At 39.8% G+C, this 21,509-nt stretch overlaps 2 protein-coding genes across 3 annotated transcripts; one reads left to right on the top strand and one right to left on the bottom strand.

Moving 5' to 3' along the window:
• Positions 1–488: 488 nt before the first annotated feature.
• On the bottom strand, positions 489–7,406 carry MED19 (mediator complex subunit 19). 2 transcript variants are annotated; one of them, XM_080265373.1, is made up of 4 exons: positions 7,051–7,405; positions 5,770–5,862; positions 4,894–5,034; positions 490–1,638 (listed from the first exon to the last, which is right to left on the bottom strand). In XM_080265373.1, exons 1-4 carry the CDS (start codon positions 7,231–7,233, stop codon positions 1,339–1,341), a joined length of 717 nt encoding a protein of 238 aa, XP_080121499.1. In that variant the 5' UTR covers positions 7,234–7,405; the 3' UTR covers positions 490–1,338. The 2 variants fall into 2 exon arrangements, with proteins under 2 accessions (XP_080121500.1, XP_080121499.1); XM_080265374.1 differs by lacking the exon at positions 4,894–5,034 and having other exon boundaries at positions 489–1,638; positions 7,051–7,406.
• A 2,535-nt stretch (positions 7,407–9,941) lies between these two features.
• LOC145417821 (transmembrane protein 62-like) lies at positions 9,942–21,240 on the top strand. The gene is made up of 13 exons (XM_080286444.1): positions 9,942–10,217; positions 10,398–10,512; positions 10,931–11,068; positions 11,604–11,813; positions 12,348–12,561; positions 12,852–12,983; positions 13,272–13,443; positions 14,111–14,236; positions 16,498–16,564; positions 19,033–19,143; positions 19,817–19,935; positions 20,691–20,746; positions 21,066–21,240. Exons 1-13 carry the CDS (start codon positions 9,942–9,944, stop codon positions 21,238–21,240), a joined length of 1,911 nt encoding a protein of 636 aa, XP_080142570.1.
• The last annotated feature ends 269 nt before the right edge of the window (positions 21,241–21,509 follow it).

A 21,509-nucleotide genomic window follows, 5' to 3' on the forward strand; every position in this document is an offset into this window, starting at 1 on the left:
TGATGTACAGGAGTGATCGGATTGTTTTTATGATTAGAAACTCAAACTGAGCTGAGTCGGCATAATACAGTGTTAGTTTTCAGTGTTCGTATTCAAACCAAAGCTGTCTTTACATTGTGATTTTATATACTGTAAATTTAAGTGAAAGAGTAACTTAAAAATATTAAACAGTGTGCTTTAAAGTTAGGAAATTCTGCCTTTACTGTAATTTTAACATATGAAGAGTACTGTACATCATTTTCTGTCATGTCAGCTATCACCCCAGCCTCTTCCCACCTAAAGATGGTGTGAGGTAGGGTATGGAAAGCAAGAATAATGAAAGAGGGAGATGCTTTCCAGCAGCATGCCCAGTGAAATGGGTCCCTCATTCAATTATCACCCCAGAATTGAGAACTTTTAGCCCCGCTGAAATAATGATTTTAAAAATACCTTCCATCCAGACTTTCTTTTTATGACCAATCATGTATGTGTTGCTGTCTATGGTTGGGATTAATTGTGTTTGTATGAGCATGTTTGGGTGGGATGCCAAAGAGTTTTAAAATTATTGACATTCCTCAGTATAGAGTATATTATGGTATTATGATTTAATTATCTAAAAGGTTTTCCATATTATACTTCTTTTATAGACTTTTATTAAATATATTTATACTGTAGTAGCATTGTTTATATTGTCCCCAGCACTTGACTTCACTCCCTTTATTACCTTGACTTACATTGCCAGAGTAATGTAATATTACTGTACTTTCCATTACACCAACTTAATGACAACTAATTTTAAAGCACAGGCTTCTGATTTTGTACTTTTATTTAAAAAAATCAATGCAACAGGATCTTTTGATTCACCTACATAACAGCAGCTAAGCAATGTAAATAAGTGAGTGTTTTCTATACAGCATATATTTAAGAAAAACACTTTAAATGTCTAAACTGAAAGGCCTTACCCCGAGGCCCCTAAACTCCTGATGGGGAAAAGATTGGGTAATGGGTGGATGGAAATAAGACAAACCTGTACGATGAGCAATTAACCAATGACTTGGTTTACAAAATAAACCATTTTTGCACTGACAACATTCATAATGTCCTTTATAGTTACAAGAAATATCACTTTTAAACAACTGGTCATGCATTAAGAAGCATAGGAAATCCTCCATATCTTAACAGGAAACTCAAAATAGTGCTAATGTTACTGGTAAGTTTGGCAACTGAAATCTGTGTCTCAGATTTCAGTAACTTGAAGAGGAATAAAGGCTTCAGGTGAGTTGCAAATATCAATAACTTATTACCAACGGTACATATGACTGTCAACAAGTGCAAGAGGCAATGTCTGTCAAAATTCCCTCACATACTAACTCTACTTGGGTCACTACTTGAAGCACCAGGGTGTTCAGGACTATGCTTTTGTTTTTTCTTCTTTTTCTCTTTCTTCTTCTTTTTCCTCTCTTTATCATCATCATTCTTTTTCTTCTTATGCTTTTTCTCATGCATGTCAGCACCATCTGCAGACCCATCCTGTGTAGGTGTTTCGCCGGGGCGGTACTTGTGCTTTTTGTGCTTCCTGTGGCGACGCTGGCCTGGAGGCTGGTTCATGAAGCGGTACTGCTCTGGCAGAGGCCCTGGGTGTAACCGGAAAGCAGCCAACTGCAATCACAGATGACTGTTAGTGCCACTGAGGATAAATTTGGTAAAATGGCAGCGCTGATGCAGTCCCAGGCTCAACAAGCCATAAAACTATAGTACAGTACAACAGACACAATAACAGACTTCATAATAAAGTGATTTCCACTTATGTTCTAATTGGTTGAGTTAATAATTTCTTATCACTCAATGGTTCCTCTTTCATGAACCTTAATACAAAAGAGATATGAGTGACTATAATCTTCAGACCAACCCTAATTTACAGTACACAAGAAATGGGATAGGATAAAATCTAGAAAGACATAGAAAACACAAATAATAAATGAAGATGTGTCCATAATGGCTGCTGATTTAAGGAGTGTGGCAGTCTGCCTCCTGTTGCGCACAAATTCAGGCTGTGTGTGCTCTTGATTTATAATAATAGAAGTGTTTGACTGATTTTTCACTTAAGGTAGTAGGTGGAAACAATTCACCATCCACTTGCCTTGAATACTATTACCTTCAGGTGACTACAATGAACGACAGGGCTAAATGGTTTCCTGTAATTTGAGAAAACTTTTATTACACTGAGTGGTAACCATATGACAAATGAATGGGTGTCTAATAATTTAGTAAGTTAAGGTTATACAACTGGATCAAATTCAGAGGAGAAGGGTAAAATGGGGTAATTCTGCTGTGAACAGTGGTTTTTGCTAAATACAAACTGCCAGATATGGAATATTGACATTTTTATTGTTTTATCTATACATTCAGCCCTTCTGCTGAAGATACCTATAGTCATTTTTGTATAAAAAAATAATTGGCCCACACCAAATATTATTGGAGGGGGAGGGGAGGTCTTACAGCAAAATACCCCTGCCCAACGGTGTAATTTCACCACGAACTATTTGTTGTTATTATTGTTATATTTATTGTTATTATTGTTAAAATACCACACTACATATTATACACAACTGATTATAACTAGGCACAGGTAGCCTAGGCTACCATACAGAAGGGCCTTTGCCATGTATTGGGTGAAATTTACATCGATGGCATCCATGACTGTTTCGCTGTTTCACAGTCAGGAAGTTAGTTAGGGGGACTCCCACAGCATGAATGCATGGCAGGGTACTGTTTTGTGTGTGTGTGTGTGTGTGTGTGTGTGTGTGTGTGTGTGTGTGTGTGTGTGTGTGTGTGTGTTTACAGTACATATATATATATTTTTATGTGAGTAAGAAGGAACCAAAGGCTAGGAGCCTGCAAACAATTCCTTCCAAGAAAAAAACAAAAACAATACAAAAAAGAGCCAAATTCAAGATCTGTTCATTTCGAGATGCCTGGACACACTGCGTCCGAAAGACTGGAGATCATAGGAAGTAGGAAATACAGACAGAGGGAGACAGTTCCAGAGTTGACCCATTGCACAAATGAAGGACTGGGAGTAACGGTTAACTCTTGCATTAGAGAGTTGGACAGAAAAGGGACGAGAGTTTATTGCTGGACGGGTGCTACGAGCTCATCATAGAGGTGGAGGGATGCAAGCAGACAGTTCAGAGGAGCAGTGACCATGGAAGTAGCAACAGAAAAGAGATAAAGAGGCAACAGTGTGGTGAAGGGACAGAGGTTGAAGGAAGCCAGTATGAGGGGCAGAGTTGTTGAGACAAAAAGCCTTTTACTCCACCCTACTGAGAAGAGCTGTATGTGGGGAGCCTGCCCACACATGAGAGTTGTACTCTATATATACATATATAAAATCTATCTATCTATCTATATAATCTATCTATCTATCTATATATAACATCATCATCATACGGACCTCCTTTTCCACCCTAGGGAAGGGTAAGGAGTAGCAATGTCCTGACAGCCCAAATTTGCCCAATCCAATGGGCCACACTTCCATTCACTCATCATTCAAGCCCCCAGAATCCTGGCTCTATTAGATGCACCAAAAACATTCACCACGTTCTGTAGCTTCATATAATCGTGTATACATACATATATATATATATATATATATATATATATATATATATATCATCATCCAATCCTACGTTGCCCCATGAGGAGAGTAGGAGCCCGGGGCTAGGCAGTTGGTCCCGACATTTAAGATGAGAGTGGCCAACCTCACTCATCCCTGAGTGGCATTACGTGAGCAATAAACCCCAACCACCCCTTGGATATAAACCTTCACTGGCTCAATCCGATTGGAGCATAATAATTACCCAATAAACCACCAGGCGCCAAAATTTGGTTACCGGTATATGGTTACCACCCAGCATAGTAAATAGTTTCCTGGTGTACAGGAAACCATTTGGCCTGTCACTCAGTGCAGAGTCACCCATAGGCAGAAGAAAGAGGAAAGAATGAAGGAATGAAAGACAAGAGGGAGTGTAAAGTCACCCGTAGGCAGAAGGATGAGGAATGAATGAGGGAAAGAAAGAGATATACAGGCGTGTATATATATCCCGCTGAGGCAGGGAACAGTTTAAGGATTTGAATGTCATAAAATCAGACTTTACTGATCTACCAGAAGGCCCGCCGACATGTCGTAAAAATACCCCCGCTAATACCAATACACCAGTCCTGTATGAGACAGCCCTAGCATGTATTCAATAGGGACGGTGGGTGTTAGCGCCGAAGTGGTGACATGTAGAGGTGTGCGGTATGTAGGAGGACTACTGGGCCTTGAAAGCAGGCTGTGAAGCCTATGCCCAGAGTCGGTCACATAAAAAAATATATATATATATATATATATATATATATATTTACATACACACACACACACACACAGTAAAACCTCGATATAAAAGACTTCAATAGAACGGAATTCGCTTTTACTGGAAACGAGGAGCTACTAGACTAAGTTTTTATAATTCGGAAAAAGTCTGATATAGACCAGAAGCAGTCTGGACTGCCTGACCACTTCAGCTATGTTCACCAAAATAAGGTAAATAAAAGACATGTTTATCAGTGTACAATACAGTATTATCATTTATTTTATACTATTTGATTACTATAGCGAATGTATAATACAGTACAGTACTGTTATGGTAGTGGAAACAGTCTAAAAATCGTTAGTGCGATCCAGAATAATGTTCTGATATACTGGAACACATCTGGGTTAGCAGGGGGAAGTCCGGATGTCCCTTTTATTGGAATTTAGCTTTTCTCAGAATGGCTTGGGCCCCAATTAGTCCATTATAGTGAGGTTTTACCGTATACACACACACACACAAATTTCAAGGTCGCATGATAGAACTAAATGGTCGAACAAACCTGGTGGTGATTTAGGAGAGTAAATTCTTTGAAGACTGGTGGTTTTTCTATCAATGACCTGAGTGATGAATTTGTGAGGTGAGCTGGTGTGTCTATGATTCCTGGTAACGTAGGTAGGAAGGATGACAATGAATCTCGGACCTGAAAAAAAAAATATACATATATATAAGGACTTCTAAATTAGTAGGTTATCACTCTAAGAATAAAACCCGATCACATATACTTACAGTCACCATAGTTAGGTTGTGCTGAATTCTATGGAGGTGAACACCTTTACTCCTTTATGGCATACACCATTTATTAAATGTAAAATTCCTCAATTGCAATCATGAGTTTATTAAGGAAAATTGCAAATTTACTGAATCAATTTTATTCTCCTCCAAATTTGTACAGGTGGAGATTTTACAGTCATTACATATCTTCACATGGGGGGAGGGAAACAAGGAATTCTGTAAGCTACAATATGGAAAGCTTCAATGGGGAATCATCAATTAAATGGCAAACTCTAAGGAGACACTGATCACTAGAGTTCTTTCACCTTAATTAGGATTACACCTTTGTCCTTTTATAACTGATTTTACAAAGCTCAGTGGCAAAATAAGATAAAACTACTGCTCTACAGCATTATCATAACACTTCTTCATGACTACTACCGGTATCATATTCTAGTGCTAATATACTGTAATCACTCAACATTCAAAGTGGAAAGATTAAAATTTTTGGTTAAAAAAAAAAAAAAAAAAAAAAAAGTAAATTCACTGATTCATCAACTTTGGTACAGAAAAAAATGCTCACAACTACAAAATAAGTACTGTACAGTATCAGTAATACAAACATAAGCAAATGAACATCTCAAAGTTACAAAGGCTACAGTACCTTCTTGCCGGTGAACTTGTTGTAAGAATGTTCCAAATTAAAATGAGCCATCAGGTTGTTGGCTCCAGTCAGGTCATTCTCAGTGGCTGGGTCCTGTGGGTAGAGAAACACATAAATTATCTGGTAATCCAGACTGTGAACATCAGCAGTTTTCTTCCTATGACTAGGCTATAAGAACTGTTAATATATACTAAGTTAGCACATAAAAACAAAAACATAAAACAGTTTGGTTTTCTATCGACTGGGTGGACCAGTGCATATGGACTGTCAATAAACCTGACCTTGTCAGCCAGTTGCAAATTCAAAATATGCGTTATGAGCTTTTAAGACACTTTCGTGCCAGTGACGTCTACTACTTTGATGGGGTATTTTGCTTACTGTAAATTCAAATTTACAGTTTTAAATATGTTCATTAGCTATGGTACTCTATGAAAAATAGAAAGTAAACTGTGAAAGACCGATTTCAATAGAAAATACGTAAGACTGTACCCGTGTGGTAATGTATCAATGAGGAAAGGTCCTATCATATATATAGTATAGTCATGGCACACGACTCTGAGGTTGCTATTATCGTGCCTAGCAACCTACCAGGGCTCTTGTTTGGTGAGCCACAGCTCACGAATGCTAGTATTTTTTCCCTTCAGCGAACAAATTTTACATGCAAATCGCCTTCTGGCAGGGAGAAAATACATCCACTTCAAAACCCAGTAAACTACAAAATATGTAAGTCTCACTTAAATGAACAAAAAAGCACAGTGTGATTGATTATTAAGTCTTTCCTTGTCGCCACTGTGAGTGTTTAAAACCTCATTATATGATTCTAATCATCACAATGTGTAAATAAATAAATATATTTAATGCTCGTAAAATATTTCGGCTCATGGTCAGTTTGGCTAATAAAAATTTATTTGGTTCGTAAATCTGAAACCTTAGGAGCCAAATGTCTCACAACCATTGGCAGTTAGCAAGAGCCCTACCTACCCCTCAACAGTGCATCCGATTTCGTGTATAATGAGATGCATGTGATTGGTGTATAATAATACTCGTGTATAACATATTCGTGCATAATAATATGATTCATGTATACTTTGATACGAAATCTGATGCACTTTTGAATGGTAGGTTGCCAAGGTACGATAATGATAATCTCAGAGTTGTGTCCCACGACTATAGTACTTATCATTGGAATGACGTCAAAACTATTAAGTCCTATCAAATCACACTGAAAAAACAATGTCAAATACAAGGCAAATCCAGAGCGTTAGCCGAATTTGGTCTCACCTTCATTAAGTAAAAAGGGCCAGAATGGACGACCGCTGGGTGCTTCCCTGCTGATATTGTCATCTTAAGTGTCCCCGTGGAGTCATTTCTCGACAGCATTTGGTTGGCCATGGGTGACCTGGAACCTCTGGGGGACGACTTGGGTGAAAAGGACGCGTCCACCTTACGTGTTAAGTCATTCATTCTGCCGTAATTTCAACTACCATAAGCGTAAAGTCCGTGAATCTTCCAGATTTCTGAAGGCTAAGGGTGGTATCCTAACTGTTTCTGAGTCTCTTCTTTTGTCAACACATTCCAAATCACAGCCATTCATGGAATACAACAGCTTCCTCAACCAGCAATCACCCAGCTGATGGCTGACGGTCTGACGCAGCTACTTGACCCCCGCACTTACCAGGAAAAGTTTCGGTGGTCTGTCTCGCCACTCGAGCAAGTGGCCTTCACATGCTACAGTATAGCATACAATATAATGAGCATGTACCAGTCTGAATAACCGTGCTAAATTTTATATTAATCTTATTTTTCAGGAGTGTTGGCAATTTACATAATAACCAATTGTGAGAATGTAATGCAGTATGGCTTATATTTGCTGGTATTAAGCGTAAAATAAGGAAAAAGCATGCATAATCACATATGCACATCAATGAATAAATTGAAGCATGTTCCGACCACATCGTTTAATTTTTTCCTGAAAATACTGCAGGCACACTATTTTATTATTGCCGTAAAAATGTCGTACAGCATAAATATTTCCTATTTTCCTTTAGGTGGCTTATATTACCGGGTTATATACACTGATTTGAAATATTAAAGTAAGCTTATATCGTGATACATTAATTGGAGAAATGAATGGGCAATTTAGGAAAAAAATAATATAGTCGTACATGGAGCAGCGGACAGCCTCAACTTGACCCAGGTGACAGACGCCCACACGTTCATCGTTGTACCCTCGATGTTCCCGGGTATTTCATCTCGCATGGATGAGCCGTTCTGCCAGGCACTTCATCAAGTAGCCCCGACTCTGTAGGGGAGGTACAGTGGTACTGATGCAACTGTATTTGTTGATGAATATTGTTGAATCCGTCGACGAGGCTATCACACCTGTCATGAGTGAGGCTTAATATTAAGTATGAATGAAGATAATGGCAATTATTAGCTTGTGATTGATTTGACTAATGTAGACTGAGCTCTCCTCAGTGTTAAAGAATCTGGTCAGTGATTGACATAGCTTAAACTCCACATTTTAGCAGCATGCTTTTTTTTCTTGTGAGTTAACCGGGTTAGAGGATGTATAGATGTATCTTAGAATCTAAAATGCTTGGGTATTTTGTACTGTTAGTTTGTGTTAGTAATGATGCATAACAGCACATGGGCCATACATGTCTTAGTCTTTTTAGACTAAAGGGTGTCTCCTAAGCTGAAATTGCCGCCTTGATGTCTGAATATTCTAATTCATACAGCTGCCAGACATATTCATTCAATGTAAGGGAGGCCTCTTGTAGTGAAGAGGCTAGGGTTGTTTTACATTAGCCAGAATAAACTAAGAAATTAAAAATCAAACTAAACAATTTAATATACCAGTAGTTAAGATTTTTAGCCTCATGAGGCTAGGGTTTATGTTCTGTACTAGTAAGAAATGTAATTTTTAATAAGTGCAAGTACATCAAGGGGTGGCGACCGTCATCCACTCACTGGATGTAGTGCTGCCTACTTCTTCCTTAGCTTTTATCATTCTTTTTCTGTGCCTGCCCTCCTTTCTTCCTATTTCTCCCATCTTTCCGTCACTACTTATTGCTTTTCTTTCTGTTACAGGTGGCTTTACATTGAGTGACGAGCCAAATGGTTTCCTGTAGGCCAAGAAACCATTTACAACGCTGGGTGGTAACCATATAACCAAACCATATGTGCTCCCTACGTGTCAGGTGGGTTGGTGGAGGGTTAGTGCCCCTCCCTGTAAAACAAATAACTCAGGGTCAAATGGCCACCCCATACGGGATTATGGCGTCTGGCAATAGATAGATAGATAGACATCAAGGGATACTATTTCATAACAAATATCTAACTGCAGGTTATTGGGAATCACTTAGAATACTGTATGTGTATAGTACAGTACTGTATTGTTCTTTTGAAAGTGTAGGCAGCATCCAACCAGATCCTGACAACTGGCATCAACCAGTTGTAGGTGAGCAAGAAGGTGCGAAAGTAGGATGTGCTGATAGGCACCAGAGGATGCAGTAATATTAGCTGTTGATGGACAGTTATGGGAGCTATGAACTTTGGTATACACGTGATCCATACACTTTCATACATTCTCCCTACCTGCCCTTGGAGTTTAGTTTGTGAATGCAGTCTAAAACAGTGATCTTGGCTGTATTATTTAATTGAGTAGCTATGTGAAAATGTAGGCAAGCCTCTGAATTATAACAAGTGGAGTTGGTGTGGAGAGAGGAGGAGGCTGAGGATGAGATGGAGGGATGGAGTGGAGAGGCATATGAGAGAGGGGTGTGTGAGCTGGGGGAAGGGCAGTGAAATGGCAGGGGACAGGGCAACATAGAGGCGAGGCAGTTTGTTTATGGTCACCCCTTATGGGATTAAGAGGTCTGGCAGTATATGGATAGGTTAAAAACACCTGTGAGGATAGGTAGTGGTTAAACTGCATTCCACAATACATAATGCAGTTGGCAGCGATATAGAAATATTTCATTTTTTACATCATGTGTTTCAACAGTAATGTCAGAATCTTTGTGTGTGTGTGTGTGTGTGTGTGTATACCATGGTCCATGGATCAGACAGTTTCACTTGACATTGCTCCATTGCCTTCCCCTCTGTAATCATGAGTAAGTATGGACCTTATTCCTTTCAGCTGTGAAAGAATGATCTCCTGGTGGCAGATGGCTGGACTGCTGGCACGTGGTGTGGCAGGACGGGGGCGACGGTTGTACCTGCTAGTGGCCACCATCCTCTTTGTCATCTCCATGTCTCTCCTAATGCTTAAAGCCTGGACCATCCCACGTCCAGTCCCTCTCCCTGATGTCGGTTTTGTCTGGGAGCCTGCCCAACGCTTCTCACTCCATCCTGAGGACCACACACTCCCCACTTATACACAGAAAGAGTGGGAGGAACTTATACAGAGAGATATTCAGAGGGGCGTGTTATGGCTGGTTCAGGTAAGTGTGCATCAGATGTAGGTGAAGTTGTTTTGTGAAGGATACCGATGTGGCAGAATATTGAGTTATGGAGCAGTACGAAGATAGATAAACATCATACTGTAACAGAAAATTAACAGGTGCAGTGATGAGAAGAATGGCAGGTGTTATGATGAAGTTACTGATGGTTGTTCTTCATAGGTGTCAGACATACACCTGCGTGGTGGGGAGGAGGCGAAGGAGGAAGCACAGTTCTTCAAGCAGTTTGTGGATGACACCCTCACATACATCCGGCCAGCTGCGGTGTTAGTCACAGGTCACATCCCCCTGGCTTATCTTGTACTCATTTGCTCTGCTTTCTTTTGCATTCTCATCCCCTTTTGTAGCTACTGTTAATCTCTCTCTCATCCTTCCTTCTCATTTTTTCTTCTCATCCTTTTTCCCCTTCATCCTCCCCGTTTCCATTAACACATACACTTCTCTCCTGTCAAATCTCCTGTATTTTTCTTTCATCTGTCTTCACTTTTCTTCGTTTTAGTTCCTTCCCTTGTAGTAATTTCATTTGCCCTTCATTATGCTTTCTGCACTGTTTATTTTCTAATTTGTTATATAGTAGATACTTTAGCTGTGAATGTGGTGTAAAAGAAGGTGGCATGATAATGATGATAATTGGTTGTGATGAATACTGCTGCTGATGATGATGATGCAAATGATAATGATGATGATGCCAACAGGCGATTTGACAAACAGCAAGACCTTTGGAGTGAAACTTGCTGAGCTGCCTGAAGAATGGGGAGTGTACCAGCGTGCAGTAAAGGAGAAACTCAGTCGCACAAACACCACACTCTGGCTTGACCTTCCCGGAAATCATGGTCGGTTCTTCTGTGCTCCCAGTACCTATAGTTATGATGCTCTCTTTAATTTGGCTTAAAATTGCCTTCTCTCCATCTTGAATACTGAGTTATGATAAAAGATTAACAATACTGTAGGCTGTGGCACTAGTTGCAAAGTGCTGTGGAAGAGATGTGGAGTTGTAACACATTCTTTATCTGCCACAGAGCTATGTGAAGTAAGCCAAGAAAAGAAGAAAACTAGGCCAAGGTATGGTAGAAGAAGTATAACTTTAGACTGAAGAATTTAGTTTTCTTGAATCCAGAGATGCCATTAATTCATTTTTGCGACTTAGGTGATTCAGCTCAACTTATGAGAGGCCTCTGTACTGAAGGTTTTATTGGATATGTAACTCATTCTGTTTGAAAAGTTTCTGCTGACTAAAAGCATTTGAAAGTGGAAAAAATACAGACATACAGAAGCTAATTTTAATATGGAGAGTAAAGGGAAAATAAAGTTACCAGTATCAACACCGTCTTTACTATAGAGCATAAAAAATACCTTGTTCTCTTCCAGATAACTTTGACGAGGTTGAACACTCTCACTTCAGAGCCCACGCACTGCAGCCCGAAATGAAGATAACCCGAGTGGTATCCCGAAGTAAGGACGGTCCCAATGTTACCCTTGTGCCTCTGGATGCCTCACTTAGGCCGGGCATCAGGGCCTTCAACTTCCTTGGCCACCTTACGCAGCAACACTTTCACGATTTGCAGGAGGCAGTTAAACGTAAGTCTTCTTTAACCCTTTCAATGCAGTGATTTGTTTTTCCTCTTTATTCTTGCCATTTTCTGACTGTTTTATTCAACTTGAGGAAGACTTTAAACTGGAGGGATTAGGTATAGCTCTCATTAATCAATTCCTAATAAGAGATCATTTGTAAGTTCTGTAATAAAGTCCAGAGATAGCAGATATAAAATTAAAAGTACCACCTCTGGCTAAAAGGTGTAAGACTCAGCTGATAACTATGATTACCCTGTAGTTAAATTTTAACATTGCAGGTGTGACAGGTAATGTAGATATTTAAGTGATGCTTGTTGAGAGAGAAGATGACTCACACAAAGTGTGATTTGTTGGTGAATGGAGAAGAGCTCAACTTGGAGATAGGTTTGGTGCATTGATAGAAAAAATTAAATGAAACATAGCATTGCATATGAAGGAAACGTGACAAATTATGAAAGCTTGAATTGGAACAGAAACTGAATACTGATGTTGCAAGAAGATTGTATGAAGGTGTTTACTGACTCATGGTATGGCTTGCAGGTGGTGTGAACCGAGGTGATGTAGTGGTTGCATATGGGCACTATCCCTCAAGTACCATAGTGTCCAGGGGTGAGGAGAGAGGAGTACTGGCGGGTGCTGCTGCATACCTGTGTGGCCACCTGCATGCTGGCTTGGGTCTTATTGACATCATGTGGACCAAACACACCTCAGACCTTCTTGAACTGGAGCTGGCTGACTGGACACACAGACACAGGTCACTGCTGACATTTAGTTGACACTTTGTGTCATTTGTCTGATTTTATAATTAGATACAGTACAGCATGCAGCTTTCAAAGACAGATGCTTTTTCTCTGTACAGAAAGTTCATATGGTGATGATGTAATAGTAATTAAACACTAAAGTTTTATTATAAAACATATATTTTTAAATTAATATACAGCATCTATAAGTACGTATATGGCACAGCAATTGTATTAACACGACCATTTTTAGTCACACATGTCCCCTGGCATGAGAGACTTAGTGTACTTCTTGTTTTATTAGGTACCGATTGGTTGTTGTTGATGGTGGTGAGGTGAATTGGCTGGATGTGACTCACCCAACATGGCCGGTGGTGATGCTGGCTGGTGTCACCCGCCACCAGAAGACACACAACACACTCACTTATGTCATCAGGTTGGTAGTACACAAACTGAAGTTTAGTGTTTATTTTTTCAGTTTTCTCTTTTGTGGCTCCTACTTACGTGTTGAAATAGGGAGAAATTGTTTTGTCTTGGAATACAACTGTTAGTTAATGAATTTATGTGAGGCTTATTTTGCTGATATGTGTCACTAGTAATAAAGCAGGACATCTTAGAAGCATTCCTTCTGTATTAAAATGGGATATTGGGTCATGATGATTGTGATCAATTTTTTAGTTCATAGTATTCACAATTACGTGACTGTTTTACTTGTGCACCTCAGACTGGTAGTATTTTCCAATGAAGAGGTCTCGGATGTGTCTTTGAGGGTGGATGACAACATAGGGCACTGGACTGAATGTCAGCGGGTGTTGGGCCCACTCTATGTTGCCACACTCACTCTCCAGACATCCCATGCCGCATCTACACATGCTTACTTCATCAAAACACTACAGGTACTGTTTGTGGGGTCCCATCTTGCTGCTCTTTCACCTTATATAGTACGAGGTATTATCTTTTCGCTAACTTGTATCATCGAACTTTTATAGATATTAGAATTATGTTGTAAAGATGGCTTGTGTATTCATTGTAAGAACTTGCTCTATAATTGATGTTCATATAAATGAGAAATTATGGATACAGAATGTGTATTCAGTTCCTAACAGTGGTCAGATGTAGTTTCCTCTCTTTCTAGAAGTGGTTCCTGGTCCACCACAGCCATCCATGGCTTCCCTTCTTTGCCTAGATACTACTTTAATGTTGTATATTTTAGATTAAAATGTTATAGTATCATATTGCATTGCTATTGCAAACTCTGTATAATTACTTTCTCACAGTCCCACATTATATTCCTCTACTTGTATTGCTTACCAAATAAGGCCAGTTACTTGTTATGTGTTTTATAATACAGTTGCTTGCAATTCACCCTACTTAAGAACTGATGAAATGCAATTTTGATTATTGTACTAATATAGTTATGAGTAAAGTAAGTAATGTAAATTAAACAACTGCATTTGAATATGAGAGAATGATGCAAAAGATTATTCTATCAAGACTGAAAAAGTGTCAAAGCCAAACTCATGCAGGTGTATTATTATTTGTCTTGCCATTGCACATCTTCAGGTGCTGGTGGGTAATTCATCTGGGAGCAAGAGCCTGCTGCGTGTGGGGATGACTGGCGTTGGTTTCCAGCCACCTCAGCCATCGCCCTTCGCAGCATTTGTCCTCTCCATCAAGCTGCACTCACTGGTAATCACATAGCGTCCTGTCATTAAACAGTAGTGACTCGGTGTAATCTTTGTGGCTGTTGCTGTGAATAACCTTATCACTGATCATTGATGTTATATCTTATTCTCTATATCCTCTCCAGTGTTGTATGAATGTTGTACTCACCCTTATGTCTTTATTATAAGTTCACTTATCTTTTGTTATGTATTTGTTGAATGGGTGGGGGTTAGGAGTTCAAGTTGTAGTATTTTAAACACTGGTGACAGGTGAAATATTTTGGATAATATTAGGACTACTGTACTACTAAATTATTTTATTAAGTTGTGGGAAGCACTCTCCATAATAGGGGTGATACATTAAAGATACTCTTATTGATAAAAATGTTGATTGATAAGAGTGTGAGGAAGAGAGTGAGTGCAGCAGTTGTAATGTGTCAAAAGTATTGAAGGTAGTGATTGGTGGCAGAAGTTTGAGAACACAGATGTTAAGAAATCATTATATTGAATTATCTAGACACCAACTTGACATACATTATGATAATGAATTGTCTATCTCTCTGTCTATTGCCAGATGCCGTAATCCCTAATACGGGGTGGCCACAAACAAATCGCCTCCACGTCACCCTGTCCCCCGCCATTTCACTGCCCTGCTCCCAATTCACACACCCCTCTCTCATACACCTCTCCACTCCATCCCTCCATCTCATCCTTGGCCTTCCCCTCCCTCTCTCCTCTTCCACCTCACTCACATACACGCTCCTCGTCAGAGTCTCACTCTCCATCCTCTCTACATGGCCAAACCACCTCAGTGTGTTTCTCCTAATGCTTCCTATCACATCCCCATCCACACCACAATGCACCTCCACATCCTCATTTGTCAGTCTGTCTCTCCATGTGACTCCACAGGCTCCTCTCAAATAACTCATTTCCACTGCTCTCACTCTTGACTTGTGTCCCTCCAACAATGTCCAAGCTTCACTTCCGTATGTCAGAGTTGGTATCACAATACTGTCATGTAATAACTTTTTCACTTCTATGTTCACTTCCCTTTTTCTTATCACTGCCTTCAAGGAACCATCAACCTTTCTTCCTTGTTGTACCCTTTCAAGCACTTCACCCTCCAAACTTCCATCCTTACTCATCTCACTACCCAAGTACTTAAATGTACTCACATTTTTCACATCCTCCTCTTCCAACCTCACTGTACATTCACTGACTTCACCTCTCTCGAAGACCATAACTTTACCCTTCCCTGCAATCGCCTTTAGATTCTGTTCCTTACACACTCTCCCAAACTCATCCACCAAGCACTTGTGCAATGCGATAAAGGGAGACATGGTTGATGCGACTTAACTGTGACGTGCTTTTGCAATAGCTGTTTGGTGTGCAAATAGGACCCAAGGCTCAAGGCCAGCAAAATATGAAAGTGTATTCATTTTGAGAAACTTAGCACATTGCATTTGAAAAGTTGGAGACAGACAGAAAAAGATATACAGTACAAGGTGAGTCAAAAGTCTGGAAACACAGGAAAGGGCATATCACAGGATGTACTTAATGTGATTTGCATTGTGTTCAGTATTCACTCACTTAGTCTACACTTTTCTTTGAGACTTCTGTTATGTACAGTGATAAATATACTGGAACAAAAAAACAGACTTTTCTCATTGCCAGTGTATCGAGGCTTTTAACTCACATTGCAAATTGAATACCATTCATGATTCAGGAGTAACATTAATGAACCTAATTGGACTTAAATAGACTAAATTAGAACTTGATGTCCCCGAATAAAGCTGAATGAACCAAACAGCGTGAATGGAGCAAGATGGCTTACATGATTAAATACTGTACTTGTTCAGTTTCTTTGCTATTTATTCAGCATACTATATGCTTGGACCTAACTTTGGAACCATGAGTGATACATGGATATCACTGTGTATGGTATAGCTATATACGGTGTATATTGGTGTCCATTGGCAAGGTATAGTCTAAAATATTACAGCATATATTTTCTTTGGTATATTGAGAAGACTCTGGAAGTCATGAAATGCAAGTACAATATATTTATGTGAATGATAGACCCACAGCAGTCTATGCATGCTTAGGTAGGATGTTTCTAGGAGAGAGAGAGAGAGAGAGAGAGAGAGTCATTATCATTTTAGTCTTGCATGTGTTTTAGTTTCTTGTAATGATGTACTGTACAGTATTGTTTTTACAGTTATTCTTCATTTGACGTTAAACCTGTTTGGTATTTACCTCTTCCCGGATGTGTGTGATGCTGTGCAGTTCCTTGTGATGTACCTCAGTGGTCTGGCCTTGTGTCTGCTGGTACTGATGCTCGGCAAGTACCTGGGTAAGACTCTGTTGACTCGTGTAAAAATGCTCATCATCCATTGTAGGAATGATGGATTTAACTCCTTGGAGTCATTGGTGTATTTTAAGACTATTCTTGCTCTCTCCGGATTATTCTGTTGAGCTTGGGAGAAATATTTTTGAAAAAACTTTAGGTACAGCTTTCAGTAACTTCATCAATATCAGGTGGTTTTCTTATACTGAATAAAAATCAAGTTAATATCTCATTCTATCAAGCTTTTTCTTGCTATGTGGACATTGTCTCAACCCACCTTGAGGTGGGAAAGGAGGTCTGGATGATGATGATGATGATGATGATAATGTGTAGCAAGAATAAACTTTAAAAAGTCACTGGATTTAAAGGTTTATTAGTGAATTTTTCCCAGTCCTTAGTAGGAGTGGAGTAATTTTCTTGAAAACAGATCCATAGTTGGGCCTCAACAAATATGTCATGTTCTTTTTGTGAATTATATACAGTATTCATGGAGTATAAAAAATGCAAGTGTCATCGGTCACAGAAACTTGCTATACCATTGAAGCACACTCTCTTGTGCCTTTTTTTTTTTTTTTTTTTTTTTTTTTTTTTTTTAAATATGATTTCTAGCCTCCACATCATCCATGACTAACTGTGTTTCGTGTCTAGTTCATCTGGTGCAACCCACATGCATTACAGCGCTTAAGACGGTAGTCCTATTCCCTTGTTCTCACTTTTGACTCTTCATGTTTGTGCCATACCAGAGTCTCACAACCATATGTTGATGTGAGCACTTGCAGCCTCCATACTCAGTCCTCTGTTTCTTTTCAAGGCCTTCAGAGCTGCATATGCCTTTTTTCTTTGTGTCACTCCACTGTCCACTCACTTTATACTGGATATTTTACCACTCTTCTGTTACTGTACCAGATGGCCTTAGTGTGTAGTTATATGTGGTAATTGTCTGTTTTATGAGGTTGAGGGATAAGTGGAAGCAAAAGGTATCTGTTAACAGTTATTTAATGGCATAACATTCCATATTTGTGCATGAGTCTGAAACCTTTATTCACTGGAATGTTGAGGCCTGACTGTACTGTTATAAACTGATGCAGTAACTTGGCTATTTTTTAAAATGTTTGCCTCACTTTAAGAAACAGAATTTTGACTCTTTCTTGGGAATGGAAGGTACACCATATCAGTGGATCAGTAACCAATTTTAAAGAAGGCTTGGTGGATGAGTTTGAGAGAGTGTGTAAGAAACGGAATCTAAAGGTGAATGTAGGGAAGAGTAAAGTGATGGTCTTTGAGAGAGGTGAAGTTAGTGAATGTACAGCGAGGTTGGATGGTGAGGAATTGGAAAATGTGAGTACGTTTAAGTACTTGGGTAGTGTGATGAGTAAGGATGGAGGTTTGGAGGGTGAAGTGCTTGAAAGGGTACAGCAGGGAAGAAAGATTTCTGGTTCTTTGAAAGCAGTGATAAGAAACAGGGAAGTGAGCATGGAAGTGAAAAAGTTACTACATGACAGTATTGTGATACCAACTCTAACGTACGGAAGTGAAGCTTGGACATTGTTGGAAGGACATAAGTCAAGAGTGAGAGCAGTGGAAATGAGTTATTTAAGAGGAGCCTGTGGAGTCACGTGGAGAGACAGGCTGACGAATGAGGATATAAAGGAGCGTTGTGGTGTGGATGTGGATGTGATAGGAAGCGTTATGAGGAACACACTGAGGTGGTTTGGCCATGTGGAGAGGATGGAGGGTGAAAGACTGACGAAGAGAGTGTATGTGAGTGAGGTGGAGGGGGGATGAGGGAGGGGGAGGCCGAGGATGAGATGGAGGGATGGGGTGGAGAGGTATATGAGAGAGGGGTGTGTGAGTTGGGAGCAGGGCAGTGAAATGGCGGGGGACAGGGCGACTTGGAGGCGATTTGTTTGTGGCCACCCCAAACGGGATTGAGGCGTCTGGCAATAGATAGATAGATAGATAGATAGATTTATTGTATTTCATTTATTCATACAGTACTGGTATTAAGAATAAGGAGAGCTGACTAACTGCAGTAGATGCTAAGAATTTTAACCAAGCCTATACTCTGGGACAGTAGTGGAAGTCTTTTTAACTTTTTAAGCTATGCCTGAAAACTCTGGTATTGATCATTCAAATACAGTTTCATATATTTTGAACAGTTGTGGTAGGTTAAGATTATTGACTGATAGTGGTTCATTGCAAGAGCTGTACTTGGCCCACCTTAACTTAGCGGAGATTTTTGTCATTTTGCAGCTTATTTCTCATACATCAGTGGTAGAATATGACATTGCTGTGGCTCTACATGGCACTGTTTTGTGGCTAGCACTTTATTCTAGTGTTAACCTCTTATTACACCCCAGCATTCAAGATAGAGAGCTGGCAATTGTAGGCCAAGTTAAAGAGGTCAGAGTTTAGTTTATTTTCATGTCCTAGCTTGGTGGAGTAATTACCAAGCTTCATTCTTCTGCCACCAGTGTGCTGTGACCACCTGCTGCCCAAGAGGTTCCATGCTGCATCCCTCAGTCTAGTGCACAACAGACCTGTATTTAATCTTATAATGGTCTTTCTCCTCTACCCTCTTGTAGGTAATGTATGTTCCTCATGTACAGTATTGTAGTTGTAGTAGTAGTGGGGCTGGTGGTGGTGGTAGTATTAGTATTAGTAGTAGTGGTAATAGCAACTCCTGGCTGATCTGAACATGAAGCCAATGGACAACAGGTCGAAGTTGTCCTTGTGCAGTCCTCCATCTTTCTGTTTAGGGATAAGGATGTTGTGGTGGAACATTTGTATAACAAGGCAGCTCCATCACCTGGTCATATCAGTGCCAACACTTTGAGGTGTCTCTCTCCAGCATCATACAGTTTAGTATGTTATGTGTCAGTGTTGTGCATCAGAATATCACAAGTTATAACTTTTTCCATACAAGTGATCCTGTAGGCAAGTACAGATTAGTAGAAACATGCAGATCAGCTTTATACATAGTGATGAAGCTGTAACAGGCAATTTTTCTGTAAATTACTGTAGAACTATAGAATAAAAGGGACAATTAGAACTGTATTAGTGCATTCCATAGGTAAATATTGTCTCACCTAACATGTGTATTAAATATACAGTATGCTATAATTTCAAACAATGTCATTTTTTTTCTAAATGCATTCTGATTTGTTGACAGTTTACTTCTGCTAGATTGTGTGCGCTTTTTTCTTTTTTCTTAAATATAAATAAAATCATTGTAAATTGTTGGTACTTTCTGCTCAGGTCCTTGGTATGTTGGGCCTCTAGCACGAGACCAGTATGGAGTGGTGTTTATGTGGGGCATCTTTGTCACCTCAGCCTCTCTACCTGGCCAACTTACTTTCCCAGATGTCTTCTTTCTGGTGAGTCCTTGCAGATGATACTTGCAGATACCCCTCAACCCATTGAGTGCAGTGGGTCTTCATTCTGTTCTTGCCCATCTCCTGACAGGTTTAATCTGGTAGGATTAAAGGGCTTAGATATAATCTTCAGTAACACCCTCAGAAGTTGCCTTTACTAAGTTGAATTAATAAAACCATCAAGAATCAGCAAGAAGATATTTTACTGGAATTACTGTTGTAGGTTAGTAGTAGTTGCAATCCTTGACTCAATTGAACATGAACCCAGTGGTCTGCAGACTGTAGTTACCCTTCTGCAGTCCACTGTCCTCCTTTCGGGGAATAGGGAGGGAGTTGAGGGATGTTTCTGTAACCAAGCAGTTCCCTTGCCCAGTTCCAGTTGTACTGCTACATGAAAGTTTCCCTGTCCAACATTGTAACTGTATTGAAGGAGTTAATTGTTTGGGATGACACTTTTTACTCTTCGTATGGATGTGATCTACTGTTTATGAGGAAGCAGTATTGTTTACAAGCAATATTGTTTACTTTTATTTGTTTATATATTTATTTTTTTTCCCCTGTGATTTGTGAGACACTGTTGGTCTGGTGGTTGGTGTGTCCCAGTTCGAGGTCTGTCTGTGCCACGTATATGGGTTTAATCCCAGAGAGGTTACTGGAAATATTTTATTCTTGTGCCACCAGACACAATAAAATCCAAAAATTTCTACAAGCAGTTCTGTATTGGCTGTCTTTCCACCTGTATATTCTGTTTGTTTCAGGGGACTACACTCCAGTTCCCAGTGTTTACCCTTCTGTACCTGAAGATGATGTTGAGGTATGTACTGTATTGCACTTCAGTAGTAGGTGTAGTAGCAGTAGTTACTGTACATAATAAGGTGGAATTATTGTATGTTGGTGTGTCTTGTAGTGAATGTTGCAGTAGTAGTGAATGGTGGTATGTGTTGCATGTGTTTTGAGGGTTGCAGATGCAGTGATTGGTGGTGTGTGTTGCAGGTGTAGTCAGTGGTGGTGTGTACTGCAGTTGTATTAAGTGTTGCAGGTGTTGTGAGTGGTGGTGTGTATTGCAGTTGTATTAAGTGTTGCAGGTGCAGTGAGTGGTGAAGTGTTGCAGTAATTGTTGGTGTATGTTGCAGGTGTGGATCCCCTCTGCCACGGTGCCTGGGATTGGTGAAGGTGTTAGCAGGTGTGACGGGGCTCCTGCAGGTCACAGCAGTGCTCACATGGCTGGTGTTGGACTCACTTGTGCTCAACGGTCCCCTACGATTCTTCCTCTCAGTCATTGCCCTTGCCATGTGGAGGAGAGTGTGAGGTGACACAAGGATTGTGAGTTTTAGGTGACATGTCATCATGAATGAAAGTTTTAGCCGACACTTCATGAGGAGTGAGAGTTTAAGCTGACACTTCATGAGGATTGAGAGTTTGAGTAGACAGTTCATGAAGTTAAAGAGTTTCAGTTGATACTTCATGAAAATTCAGAGCTTGAGTTGATAATGCCATGAAGATTGAGAGTTTGAGTTGATACTTGATGAAGATTGAGAGTTTGAGTTGTTAATGCCATGAAGATTGAGAGTTTGAAT

Source organism: Coenobita brevimanus, chromosome 14 (assembly GCF_032717465.1).
Source record: "Coenobita brevimanus isolate Jiangsu-jjx chromosome 14, ASM3271746v2, whole genome shotgun sequence".
Classification (NCBI taxonomy): domain Eukaryota; kingdom Metazoa; phylum Arthropoda; class Malacostraca; order Decapoda; family Coenobitidae; genus Coenobita; species Coenobita brevimanus.

Coding starts and splice junctions, on each gene's coding strand:
- MED19 (XM_080265373.1), bottom strand. CDS start 7,233: ATGAATGACTTAACACGTAAGGTGGACGCGTCCTTTTCACCCAAGTCG. Junction 5,863..7,050: donor GCCCTTTTTACTTAATGAAG/GTGAGACCAAAT, acceptor CTCTACCCACAG/GACCCAGCCACTGAGAATGA. Junction 1,639..4,893: donor CTCTCCTAAATCACCACCAG/GTTTGTTCGACC, acceptor CTGTGATTGCAG/TTGGCTGCTTTCCGGTTACA.
- LOC145417821 (XM_080286444.1), top strand. CDS start 9,942: ATGGCTGGACTGCTGGCACGTGGTGTGGCAGGACGGGGGCGACGGTTG. Junction 11,814..12,347: donor TTTGCAGGAGGCAGTTAAAC/GTAAGTCTTCTT, acceptor TATGGCTTGCAG/GTGGTGTGAACCGAGGTGAT. Junction 19,936..20,690: donor TCCCAGATGTCTTCTTTCTG/GTGAGTCCTTGC, acceptor TGTTTGTTTCAG/GGGACTACACTCCAGTTCCC.